Source organism: Thamnophis elegans, chromosome 3 (genome assembly GCF_009769535.1).
Source record: "Thamnophis elegans isolate rThaEle1 chromosome 3, rThaEle1.pri, whole genome shotgun sequence".
NCBI lineage: Eukaryota > Metazoa > Chordata > Lepidosauria > Squamata > Colubridae > Thamnophis > Thamnophis elegans.
Genome location: NC_045543.1, coordinates 59,462,010 through 59,474,586, shown reverse-complemented (window position 1 = coordinate 59,474,586; position 12,577 = coordinate 59,462,010). Strand labels below are relative to the sequence as shown.

General features: G+C 40.4%; 1 protein-coding gene across 1 annotated transcript in view; it reads right to left on the bottom strand.

Annotated features, from left to right (window-relative positions):
• The window catches only part of PTGR1 (prostaglandin reductase 1), a 32,967-nt gene extending 22,678 nt beyond the window's left edge, over positions 1-10,289 (bottom strand). Inside the window, 7 exon segments of the mRNA XM_032213820.1 lie at positions 607-724; positions 6,488-6,655; positions 7,777-7,836; positions 8,489-8,534; positions 10,062-10,105; positions 10,107-10,174; positions 10,239-10,289. Coding sequence (XP_032069711.1) covers positions 607-724; positions 6,488-6,655; positions 7,777-7,836; positions 8,489-8,534; positions 10,062-10,105; positions 10,107-10,174; positions 10,239-10,289 — 555 coding nt within the window.
• Between the last annotated feature and the right edge of the window lie 2,288 nt (positions 10,290-12,577).

The window sequence follows — 12,577 nt, the reverse complement described above, 5'->3', positions numbered from 1 at the left end:
GATCATTGATCATTGATATTGAAGGGAATTGAGAAGAGATGGTGGTAGTGTAAGAAAGGTGATAAGTTTCTAAAATTGTTTATACTTATCTTGAAATAGGAAAGTCACTTCTTTATGTAGTTCGTATTGTATTTTAATTTTTGTTTTTTATATTTTTAATCGTTTTTTGCATCTTCAATTTTCTCTCTTTTTTTCTTTTGTATTAGCTTCTACTGTTGTAAATTGTAATCTTTAATAACAATTAAAAAGAGTACTTTTCTGGATGCAAAGAATGAATATAGACATCCTATAGAACCCACAGTGATATCCCCAAAACATTATAAAATGAGAATAATGTAATTGGCATAAGTCACATCATAATGTTTCGATGCGAAGGTTATACAGTGTGTAGTTGGGGTCAATGAGTGCTGCATGATGTCGGGTATCATATTCCCCCATCCCATGACTAAATGGGTATGTTGCAAATGAGGTATTTATGTGCAGAACCTTCCCTATAAATCAATCAATCAAAGCACATGGAGGTAAATAGACCAGAGATAAGCAAACCAGAGCTTTCCATTGATCAGGCTGTTGGAAGTCAGTCCAAAGCATTTCATATCCACCTACCTTAATTTTAGCAATCTGCCCAACCACGCTGCCCACAGCACCAGCTGCTGAATTAACTAGGACAGTTTCTCCTGGTTTGGGCCTGCAGAGTTCAAGTAGGCCAAAATAGGCAGTAAGACTGCAAGGAAAAGGAATTAAAAGTTGTGCAATTAAACATTGACACTATGATATGTCCAAAACATAAAAATCAAATAGGACTCAAATATGAACATTCACCACTAATGGGAATAACCTGATTACATGCAATGAATGTGTTTAAAAGCACCACAGAATAAGGTGACATTCCTCAACTTTGAGGGCTAGTAAACACAATGGGAATTTTGAAATAATACCAATAGTCCTCAACTTACAACAGTTCATTTAGTGACTGTTCAGAGCAGAGGTGGTTTGCTGCCGATTCGGTATGGTTCGGCTGAACCGTAGTGGTGATCTGGTCCGTGGCACGACAAAACCGCGAAGCCCTTATCCGCGGAGACATAAGCGCGTCGCTAAAGCCGCGATGTCATCACCGTGCGTCATCACCGCCGCGACAACAGCGCGGCAACAGAAGGGCGCTTTAAAATGGCGCCGCGGCAGAAAGCCGATTTCAATTAAGATAAGGGTTAGGATTAGGTTTAGGGGTTTGTTTTAGGGGTTTGTTTTAGGGTTAGGTTTAGGGTTAGGTTTAGGGTTAGGTTTAGGGTTAGGTTTAGGGTTAGGTTTAGGGTTAGGTTTAGGGTTAGGTTTAGGGTTAGGTTTAGGGTTAAGTTTAGGGTACTGAGTGCTTGGGAATGCGCGGATTTGCCCTCCGCGATTATGTCATCGCGGTAGGGGTCACGTTTTTCCTTAGCGCTTCGAACGGCGTGAATTAGTCTTCGTGCTTATGTCTCCGCGGATAAGGGCTTCGCGGATTTGTGGTGGAACCCTGGTCCGTGGCACGACAAAACCGCGAAGCCCTTATCCGCGGAGACATAAGCGTGTCGCTAAAGCCGTGATGTCATCACCGCTCGTCATCACCACCGCGACAACAGCGCGGCAACAGAAGGGCGCTTTAAAAACGTGCCGCGGCAGAAAGCCGATTTAAATTAAGGTAAGGGTTAGGATTAGGTTTAGGGGTTTGTTGTAGGGTTTTGTTTAGGGTTAGGTTTAGGGTTAGGTTTAGGGTTAGGGTTAGGTTTAGGGTTAGGGTTAGGTTTAGGGTACTGAGTGCTTGGGAATGCGCGGATTTGCCCTCCACGATTATGTCATCGTGGTAGGGTCGCGTTTTTCCTTAGCGCTTCAAAACGGCGCGAATTAGTCTTCGCGCTTATGTCTCTGCGGATAAGGGCTTCGCGGATTTGTGGTGGAACTGATCTGGTCTGAGTGGCAGAACCAGCAGCAAAACATGCGCTCAGCGAACTGATAGTAAATCGGTTAGGAACCCACCACTGGTTCAGAGTTACTACGGAACTGAAATAAAGTGACTTATGTTTTTTACACTTATGATCGGTGCAGCATCCCCATGGTCACATAATCAAAATTCGGATGCTGGCCACTGGTTCATATTTATGATGGTTGCAGTGTCCTGAGGGTCATGTGATCAACTTTTGGGAGCTTCTGACAAGCAAAGTCAATCAGGTAGCCAGATTCACTTAACAACCGTGTTCCTAATTTAACAGCTGCAGTGATTCACTTAACTGTGGCAAGAAAGGTTGTAAAATGGGATAAAATTCACTTTACAACTTCCTCACTTAGCAACTTATCCACTGTAAGATTTCAAATACTTTAGCTCACCTCAGCAACAACAAGGTTTTATGGATTTGTTTATGAATACAGGGTTATGGAAGAAGAGATCATTGTTTGCATTATAAGAGAAGGTGATAAGTTACTAAATTATAAGTTACTATACTTGTTATCTTGAAATGGGAAAAGTCACTCCTTTATGACTTTATAATTGAGTAGGCAGCTATATATAAAATTTCTAAATTAAATAAGTAAATAAATAAACAAATAAATACACAGAATTTAAAAATTCTGTGAAAATACCAAGAAGAAAAATAGGAAGGAAAGGAAACAAAGAGTAAGGGGAAGGAGAAGGGGAAGAAGAAAGGGAAGAGAAGGGAAGGAACGAGGAAAAATGAAAAGAGCTGAGATTAACTAAAATGAATTAGAATATTCTTTGGAACAGTTCAGCTTTAACATTTCCTGAATATATTAACCAGGTTTTAGCCAGGATCTATCTACCCTCTCAGATTCCCTCCATCACATTACCTATGTCTGCCATTCTGTGGGCAGGTGGGTTAACTTCAGGGGTGGGTTCCTGCCAGTTCTAACCTCTTCTATAGAAGAGGTTCCACAATCTACAGTGCCGATAAGAAGCGGTTCCAGCTCCCTCCGCCTGCCCGTCTGCACATCATCAAGATGAAGAGCGAGAGGAGGAATTCTGGGAGTTGAAGTCCACAAGTCTAAAGCTGTCAAATTTGAACACCCCTGGGGGGTTTTTTTCTAAAAGGTTGGGGGTACAAGGGTCTTATAACTTGACAACTTTAAGATTTGCACACTTCAATGCCAGAGTTCCTGAGCCAACATTTTGATTGCTAAGCAAGAGCGTTGTTAAATGAGTTTCATCACATTTTACAAGTTGGCCACGCCCACCCAGTCACATGACTGCCAAGCCATTCCCACCCAGTCACATGGCTGGCAAGCCACTCCCACAAAGCAGACCACACCTATAGAAGAGTTTCTAAAAAAATGTGAAACCCACCACTGGTCAACTTCCAACAATTGGAATGCAGCCGCTTAGAATTTCATTTTCTAAAAAACTTTCTCAACTTGCACCTAATCCGGACACAAACATGTCCTAGCAAGTTATTCTTGCTACTGTGAGTCACTGCCTTCATTTTGGCCCCAGCCTGACAGTAAGCTAAATCTTAAATCACATGTAGCTGTTCCAGCTTTACGTTAGTGTTTCCTCTTTCTGCTGGTAAAAGCCCAAAACTATTTCAATTTGTGTGAAATCTGAGATGCTTCCCCATTTCTCCTGTAGGTGGCACCATGGAGTAACCATACGGGAAAATATGAGACGTCCACCTCATATCTCTTGTCTATTGGGGGCTGAGGTGGCACCCTCCTTGTGTCCCAAATACTAACTTCTATCACCCATCTTTTTTTTTCTATTGGGGGAAAGTATAGACAAAGCTGCGCAGTAAAGCAGAAGAGCTGCCTTTCTCAGAGTGTTGGCAATCAGATTCTGGGTGACTTTGCTTTGACAGAGGTTGAATATTTTTTCAGAAAATCAGCTAAGAGAGTCACCTGTGGAACCTGCACTGTAAAGACTCTCTCCCCCTTTACTGGTAAGGTCTAGTAGACAGGCTCAATGGTTCCTTAAGCTGGGGAGGGACTGTTTTTAACAGAAGGCTAAATCGACCAATCAAGACATCTGTAAAAACCATTCACCCATCCAAGCAGTGCTGCTGTTGGGCAGATGGTCACATTTTGAAAATGGGAAGGGTGAAAAACCAGTGGGTTTTATCAAGACTTTGCTTAGCACACTTTATCCAGAAAAGATAACCCCAGGTCCGTGATGGCGAACCTATGGCACGCATGCCGCAGGTGGCACACAGAGCCATTTGTTAGGCACACGAGGCATTGCCCTGTCAGCTGGCCAGCATGCATGCCTCCTGAAGGCTCCGGAGGTCGAAAATCGGCCTTACAGACAAACTGGAAGTCACCATTCCCGAACTTCCGGGTTCCCCATAGGTCCGTTTTTTGCCCTCCAGAGCCTTCTGGGAAGCTCCTGAGGCCTCTCCTAACCCCAACCCTAACCCTAACCCTAACCCTAGAAAGCCTCTGGAACCTGGGGAGGGCAAAAAAAAATATGCCAAAAGCGTGTGTGTGTGTGTGCTGGTTGTGCATTCATGCATGCAGGGGGGGTGTCACGCACATAGCATTATGGGTGTGGCATGCCCATGCACCCCCCCCCTGTGCTCCTCCTGCTTTTGGCACGGGAGCCAAAAAAGGTTCGCCATCACTGCACCAGGTGATACAAACACAGAAGAATGATTATTAGAGTCATTGGAGGGATCAGCAGTGGGGAAAGCAAGCTTTTTGCCAGCACAGGTAGTCCTCAATTTACAACAGTTTGTTTAGCAAACCATTCAAAGTTACAATGGACTGAAAAAAGTGACTTATGACCATTTTTTCACACTTATGACTATTGCAGGATCCCCTGGGTCACAATTCTGGATGCTTGGCAACAAGTTCATATGTATGACGGTTACAGGTCCCGGGGGTCATGTGATCATCTTTGTGACCCTCTGACAAGCAAGTCAATGAGGAAGCCAGATTCACTTAACAATTGTTGCAAGAATGATCGTAAAGCAGGACAAACACTCACTTAGCAAATGTCTTGCTTAGGAACAGAAATGTTGGGCTCAATTATGGTCTTAAATCGAGGGACTACCTGTATAACCTTTTCTGCTAGCCTAATGGACAGCATTTTAACTGAACCATGCAGAACGGACCTAAAAATAAATCCAGGAAAATTGGGAATAAAGCTGATGTTTGAGGCTGCATTTTCTTTTTCAACACTGTAGTTTTTTTGTTTAATTTAGTTATAAGATAAAGATGGATCGATGGGAAAATATGTGGCTGAAAGGCCTAAAATTCACTGTATGTTATCATGTAAAAGAAAATATTTACAAAATTGTATGCCATTGAAATATGACACCAGAAAAACTATTTGAAAGGTATTTCAAATACATGTTGGAAATATGAAACCATGAAAGGTAAATTTTCATGCTTGGTATAACTGTAAAAAGGCCAGAAATTTTTGGGTTCAAATACACACAACGATACAAAGAAATGTAAAGATTAGGACTTAGTTGGAACCAGAACCTTTCAGTTACAGACCTCTGTTTTTATACATGGTAAATGCAGCAAGATTATATACTGTATGCATAAAACTCTGAAATACCTACAAAGAGGAATGGTTGGTAAAGACAACAAAAGGTGCAGGGATGGCAAAATTGACTTGGAAAAGGCAATAACTATGTTGTCTAAAAGAGCAGGCAGAGCTAGGGTGGGGTGGAGTTAAACAGGTCATCAGCTTAGAGTCCTTACATTACCACAAATGATCCATATCCAGCCCTCTTAGAATTCCCCTGAACCTTATCTAGCACCAATTTAGTGCTGACCGTTAATTGACTGGATGCTTGGTGTGTAGCTTGAATAAATCTTCTATGTTTGCAACCTAACATACGATCCTGATCCTTTGCGCCTGACAACTGTTAGTGACCGGAAACACCCATTTGTACTTTTTGCTGAAAGGAGGAAAAAATGAACTTATGAAATATGGGTCAGATGATTAGAAAAGATAGAATATGGAAAGAGGGGAACCTGGTTACTCAATCTTAAGAAGGCTGAAGATAAATACGTTTATTATAACTACTGTAAAAAAGTCTGGAGCTATTTATTATATATTTTGTTATTTATTTCTTTTTCGTTTACTTACCACTTTTACTTTAGATCCTTTTTTTTCTTTAAATTTGCATTGTTTTTACTTTGCAAAAAACCTCTAAATTATTTTAAAAAGAAAATAAAAAATAAACACACTCAGGTGGGCCATGGGGACTTGGTTAGGACTCAAAAAGACATTTCTGGTCATACTGATGTTCAGGGATCCTGCATAGGTATCAGGGGAATGAAGAATTAGGCTGACATCCTCTGAATACTTAAGGGCATACAGTACCTTTCCCAGGTAAAAGGTATTTTTCACATAGGCTTCAATTGTGGAACCATCAACCTTAGCTTTTATGGCTATGTAGCACCATGTTCAGCAGAAGTCCCATGTAGCAGAATTCAAAGACTGGGTTACAATCCATCACATCACCTCACCTCAAGTACATGATTAAGGTATACTTACCCTGGCATGCCAATTGTTCCAAGAGCCAATGACCTTGGAAGATTTTCTGGCCAATTTGGAGGCAGTGGTGATAGATTTTTACCATCGGAAATAAAATGTGTTGTCCAGCCCGCATTTGCCACAACAAAAATTCCTACAGGAAATGAAGGATTTCTGCTTTCCAAAATCCTTTGAAAAGAACACAGGTACCTAGTTATACTAGTCAACAAAGAAACTTGCAAACAATTGCAAACACATAACCAGTTTTTAATAATTTTGTCTCAACCTCTATGAAGGAGCAGTGTAACTCACAATCTGACACTAAATCATCGCAGGGAATTTTATGTTAAGAGTGCCATGAGAACATTCTGGCCATATTTCAAAGCATTCCTATTATTCTATAAAGCCCTGAATAGATTTGAAATATCTAAAGCAGCATTTCCTTCCATATTTTAGAAGAGGCCCCAGAAGAGAAGCCAGTCATCGTCCCTGAATTGGAATATTTCAATATCAATGAAGAACTTTGCATACATTCAGAGCTTGATGTTATTACTTTTATCAGTTTTTCCCACTGAATCTTTGTTAATGTTTTTTCAGGTATCCTTGGAACAACGCCAACGACACAGCTTGCTTTTACTGTAGATTCTATTGGAATATTCTTAATTATGCATGTTGTTTTCTTCAATTCAGACAAAGCCCCGAAGTCTATCAAATTGACAGGTCTTATTATTTATTATTAGTTGACAACCCACAATTGCCTGGGTATTTATTTATAGGGTGAAAATGTCCGGACCAAACATAATTTCTAACGTGGGATTTTCCCCCTTACCAGAGGGAGTCCCCTTGTGGGTACTGTGAAGCCGTTACCATGGCAACTCCACTGTGCTGTATAGTAGAAGCCATTTTACGGCATACTGTAGAAGCATTTTAAAAGCACAACTCTCATTTAAAGAACACACACACCGATGGTGTTAGGGGTGTCTTACCCCTATAGTATTTTTCCAGAGAGTATAATCATCTATAAGCTCAAGGCATTCCAGAGGTATGCTGGAACATACACACACACCACAGCCATATCTATATATATATATATATATATATTATATATAATATATTCTTTATATTGAAGCCTTAATGAGGACCTTTCACAATTTGTTTGATTTAACTCACACTTGTTTCCAACAGAAAACAGAAACAAATGTGAATGTTGTTTTACTCTTCATTTTATTGCCCAATGCCCAATAACTTCACCTGGAAGAAAGGAAGACCAGCAGTTGGTGGAACAGGAAATAAATCACGGTAGATTTTACCTTGCAACCTGAGACCCTATCATAGTGTCCCCTTCCTTCATGCCTCTCTTACTGTATGCTCTGCAAAACAAAAATGAAGCAAAAGTCAATGTATGAATTTTTTGTTTAAAGAAATACATGGGACCAATTAATGACTGGCATGATTGACAGGCTTAATTCACATTAGGGCAGAGGGACATAAATGTAAGTGATTTAACTTGGACTCATGTCAAACTCATTTCACAATTACGTAGGGCAGAACCTGGCTTTATGATATGTTTTTTATTCAGCAGCAGAGGCTGCTTATTTAGGTCACATGAAAGTACATAATTAGACATCAATACAAATTACAACAAATTCAATTTGGAGAGGGAGTTATTCTTTCAGTATATAATGTAGGTACCTGTTTGCACTACATCAAAAGCCTTTGGTGTGTTCAAACAATGACTAAATCTTCTATTTCTGCAGACCATGAGAAACCACAAAAATATGCAAGTATAATTTGCTTTGGCTAAATGTCTTTGGCTAGAACAGCAGGCTTAGCCATCCATCATATCTAATATAGCATTTCTGAAGTATTATCCTTGGGACACGTATATTTGCCTTCATACTGCCCGCTGCTAGAGAAAAGGCAGTTGAGAGATGGCTAAATTACATAATTAGGAGAAAAGATCATTGGTCAGAATAACTGGGGTTTTAGTATTGAAACACAAAGTCAAACAAACTGTAGTACCTCATATAGGGATCAACACTGAGATACAAACTTTCAAGTAGCATCTCTGAAACACAGAAGAAAAGATTATGAAAGATCAAGCTGATGTACTACTGGAGAGAAAACGATCATTTGATAATCTTCTGTTTCTTTTAAAAGAAACCAGGAAGGAGTGGACAGAATATCGGAGAAGAACGACTAATCTGGAATGCAATCTATGTGTCAGTGTTCCAATGAATCCCCTAATTAAACCATGAATCTCTAGCCAAGCTTCAAAAGAAATCCAGTTATTTATTAGAAACAACATGACGGCACATACCCAAGTGAAGCCAACTCTGACCCCACGTAATTTATGATCCAATTATGACCCTGTTTCCCCCCTCCCCCTAGGGGTGTGTCATAAATCATATTCTCCAACTGGAGCACTTTCCCGGGCTGTAGAGATCACACCTCTCTGGCTGCTGTGGGTAAGCTGGGAGATAGCCTTGAAAAAGATATGCCTGGAGCGTGCTTCTGTTTGTGGCTGCCATGCTGCATTGTCAGTTTCCCATCCCTCCTTGCCTTTGGCAACTCAAGAGCAGGCCAGGGATGCTTTCGAGTTGCCATTATGTTGCACGAGGGAAAAGAGTTTCTTTATCCCATGCCATTTTACAATTATACACAATGTGTAGTTTTATACTATGTTTCTGTTAAAATTCTTATTGTTACAAGCATTAAGAAAAAAACAAGAAAAAATGGAAATACATTATACCAATAAAGGGAATAGCAACATTTCACATTTTACACATTTCAAATATTTGTGTTATTTGTTTATTCATTCAGTTAGAAGACTGGGATGGAGAGCAAAAAAACCTAGAGATTTTGGAGTTGGGTGAATAAATATTAAGCATGTCTGACAGCATTCTTTTCATCTAAGTTGTGTGATGTTTTTCTCAATGAATTTTCTGGCCAAATTATGTAAGAGCAGATCACGTCAAAAACCTATTTTCTAAATTCATCAACTTAACACTGAAAACACCCTTCTCGTTTTATATATTCACATCCAAACATTTCTCGGCCTAGGATTTAATTGATCAGCGGTCAATCATATTGTTAGATACTAGCTTCAGCTATAATGGCTTCCACCAAGGTCGTCTGTTCCGGTGGGAACAAGAGGTTTAATCTCATTGGTCGAAGGGTCTGACAGCTCTCTATAAAAGGGCTGCTGTCAGACTCAATGTTCGCTGGATTATACATAGTTGCTACTGAGTTAATAAGAGCTGTTGTTACCGTTAGCCTGTGTGTGCCTTTCCATTACCCGATCTAACCATATAGTTTCTCATTTTCTAATCTTGACTTCATTTGTACTGTTTCCACATTCATTTGTGAACTTTTTTTAAAAAGTCAACATATATGAATTTTCAGGATTTATATGCCTTCTAAATTAAATCTTTGAAGGCACTTGTCATCATGCAATTTTTCAAAAACACTTTTCTTAGTGTAATATATTTAATGTTTTTCTGCAAGATATGCAGCTTTAAAAAAAACACTAGGACAAAGTTTGTTGACATGGGGAACGTGTAATACAAATGCACAATCAAGCGATTCCTCTTACCTCCATCCTTTAGATCTGGTAGGTTTATCTCTATTAATTCAAGTCACTCTGCTTAGGAAACCTTCAAAATGCTTCTTCAGGATCCAATCCTTGCCTTCACCATTGTACACAGCCTGAATGATTAAATAAGAATTTGGCCGCTTTAAAGCAATAGCAATAGCACTAAGACGTATATACCGCTTCACAGTGTTTTGCAGCCTTCTCTAAAAAGGTGTACAGGGTCAGCATATTGTCCCCAATAATCTGGGTCCTCATTTTACCCACCTCGGAAGGACAGAAGGCTGAGTCACCTTGAGCCAGAGAGAATCAAACTGCAGGCAGTGGGCAGAGTCAGCCTGCAATACTGCATTCTAACCCTGCACCACCATGGCTCTTGTTTCCTCCTTTAGTGCAGTGATTTTCCTGAAGTTTAGATTCCCAAGAATTTTTTTTTCTCCTGGCCAAAGCTGGCAATACCGTTCACAGTCAGAAAGTCTCAGATTTGTTTTATTATTTCTAGAACAATAGATGCCTCAGTGCAGGCAGAGGACAATCCAATTCACAACACATGCCCCTTACAAATACAGGTAATACTTGACTTACAACAGCTCCCTTAGTCACCGTTCAAGTTACAGCAGCACTGAAAAAAGTAACTTGCGACCATTTTCACACTTATGACCGTTATAGCATCCTCATGGCCACATGACTTACATTCAGATGCTTGACAACTGACTCATATTTATGATGTTTGCAGTGTTCCGGGATCATGCAATCACCTTGTGTGAGGACTACTGTATACAGTTAGAGCTGATAAAACGAAAAGATCAAGTGCATTCAATCCCTGCTTGCATGTATATAGTAACAGCCTCAGAAACATTAGTTCGTTGTCTGCTTTTTCTTCAAAGCCTATAAAATCTCTGGGCAATATATTCATATGACGGCATCAGAGGTGTTATTCAGCCAGTTCTGACAGGTTTCTGGAGACCTGGTAGCGGAAATTTTGAGTAGTTCAGAGAACTGGCAAATAGGCTGCCCCCGCCCCCCCGCTGCCTCCCAGCTGATCTTCTTTTGTTTGCCTGAACAGGAGAACGGAGCTGGAAAGCAGGTTAGTGGAGTGGGGAGGGAATGGGGATTTTGCAGTAACCTTCCCCTGCCACGCCCACCAAGCCACACCCACCAAGCCACGCCCACAGACCTGGTAGTAAAAAAAATTGAATCCCACCACTGCATGCAACTCCATGCCCCAACATTACTTTCCACCACACAAAAAGTCACTGGTGAAGATAAATGAGAGAGAAATACGGTGGTGTTCCTCCATGAGTAACTCCATGTGTGTTAAGGTCCAAATGATCAGAAGTCACATACATCATGATTTGAACATAACTATGTTATAGAATTTTTTAAAAAAAAATTGATTAGCATTCTGTGACCCCAGCTGTTTCTTCGAACTCATGGCTTAGTGCGATTTGTGAATCAGCAAATCGTGGCATACTCAATGAACCAGGGGTTAATCTGCAGTCTATTTTATTTATTCAAAAAGTCAAAATATTTTTTTAAAAAAAATCAAAGTTAATCTGCAGTTTCCTATGATATGCAAACTCATCGTTAATTTCAACAGTTATTTCTCCTAGATTTGTTACTTTAATACTTGCTTAGCTTTCCTCCAGTTTAGGGTGCAATCCTATACCCACTCCCCTAAAGATCAGCCCCCTCTGAATCCAGTAATGAAATCTTTTAAAGCCATTCATTTTGAAAGTTTAAAACATATTCTTTGTGGGACTGAAATAAAGAAAAAACGGCATTGCCAATTATAATGACTTAGAAATTGCTCCCCAATTTAAAAGTTCATGTGATTTTCCCACTGCAATATTTTATTTTCATAGTGCAAGTGTTTGGTTTTCTAGATCAACCCCCCTCCTCCAATACATACATAAAACAGTAAACAGTAAAAGAGTTGGAAGGGACCTTGGAGGTCAACTAGTCTAACCCCCTGCTCACGCAGAAAACCTGTCCTAGGGATTCAAACCACCGACCTTTCTGATCGACAAGCTCAGTGTCTCAGCTACTAAACCAGTAAGTCACGCTACTTTTAACCTTTAAATTTAACATTTAAGAGCATTTCTATTCATCACTTGACACACACACCCCGCCCCCAACATTTGATAAATTTACCTCCTGTATTTCAGAGCTACTTAGCCCGACATATTTAATCTCCTGTCATAGGACTTCCAAATGAAAGCGATATCGTCTGTCAGAAATGGTGTAGGGGCTCTCCCTGCTTGGGCTGGGGGTTGGACTAGATGACCTACAAGCTCTCTTTCCGATTCTGTGCATCTGATTATGTCTATTGTTCCAGTCCGCCGCTCACCCGGATCCCCGCGGCTCAATCGACTAACCTGCGCGGCCAACCCGAAGCAAATCCTATTGTGCAAATTCCCGAAGCGAATCGCTTCCTTCTCCTTTCTGTCAACTGCTCGGATTTGGGAAGCGAGTTGGCTGATAACCGTTTAAATTCTTATGCAACCACTTGGCGCAAA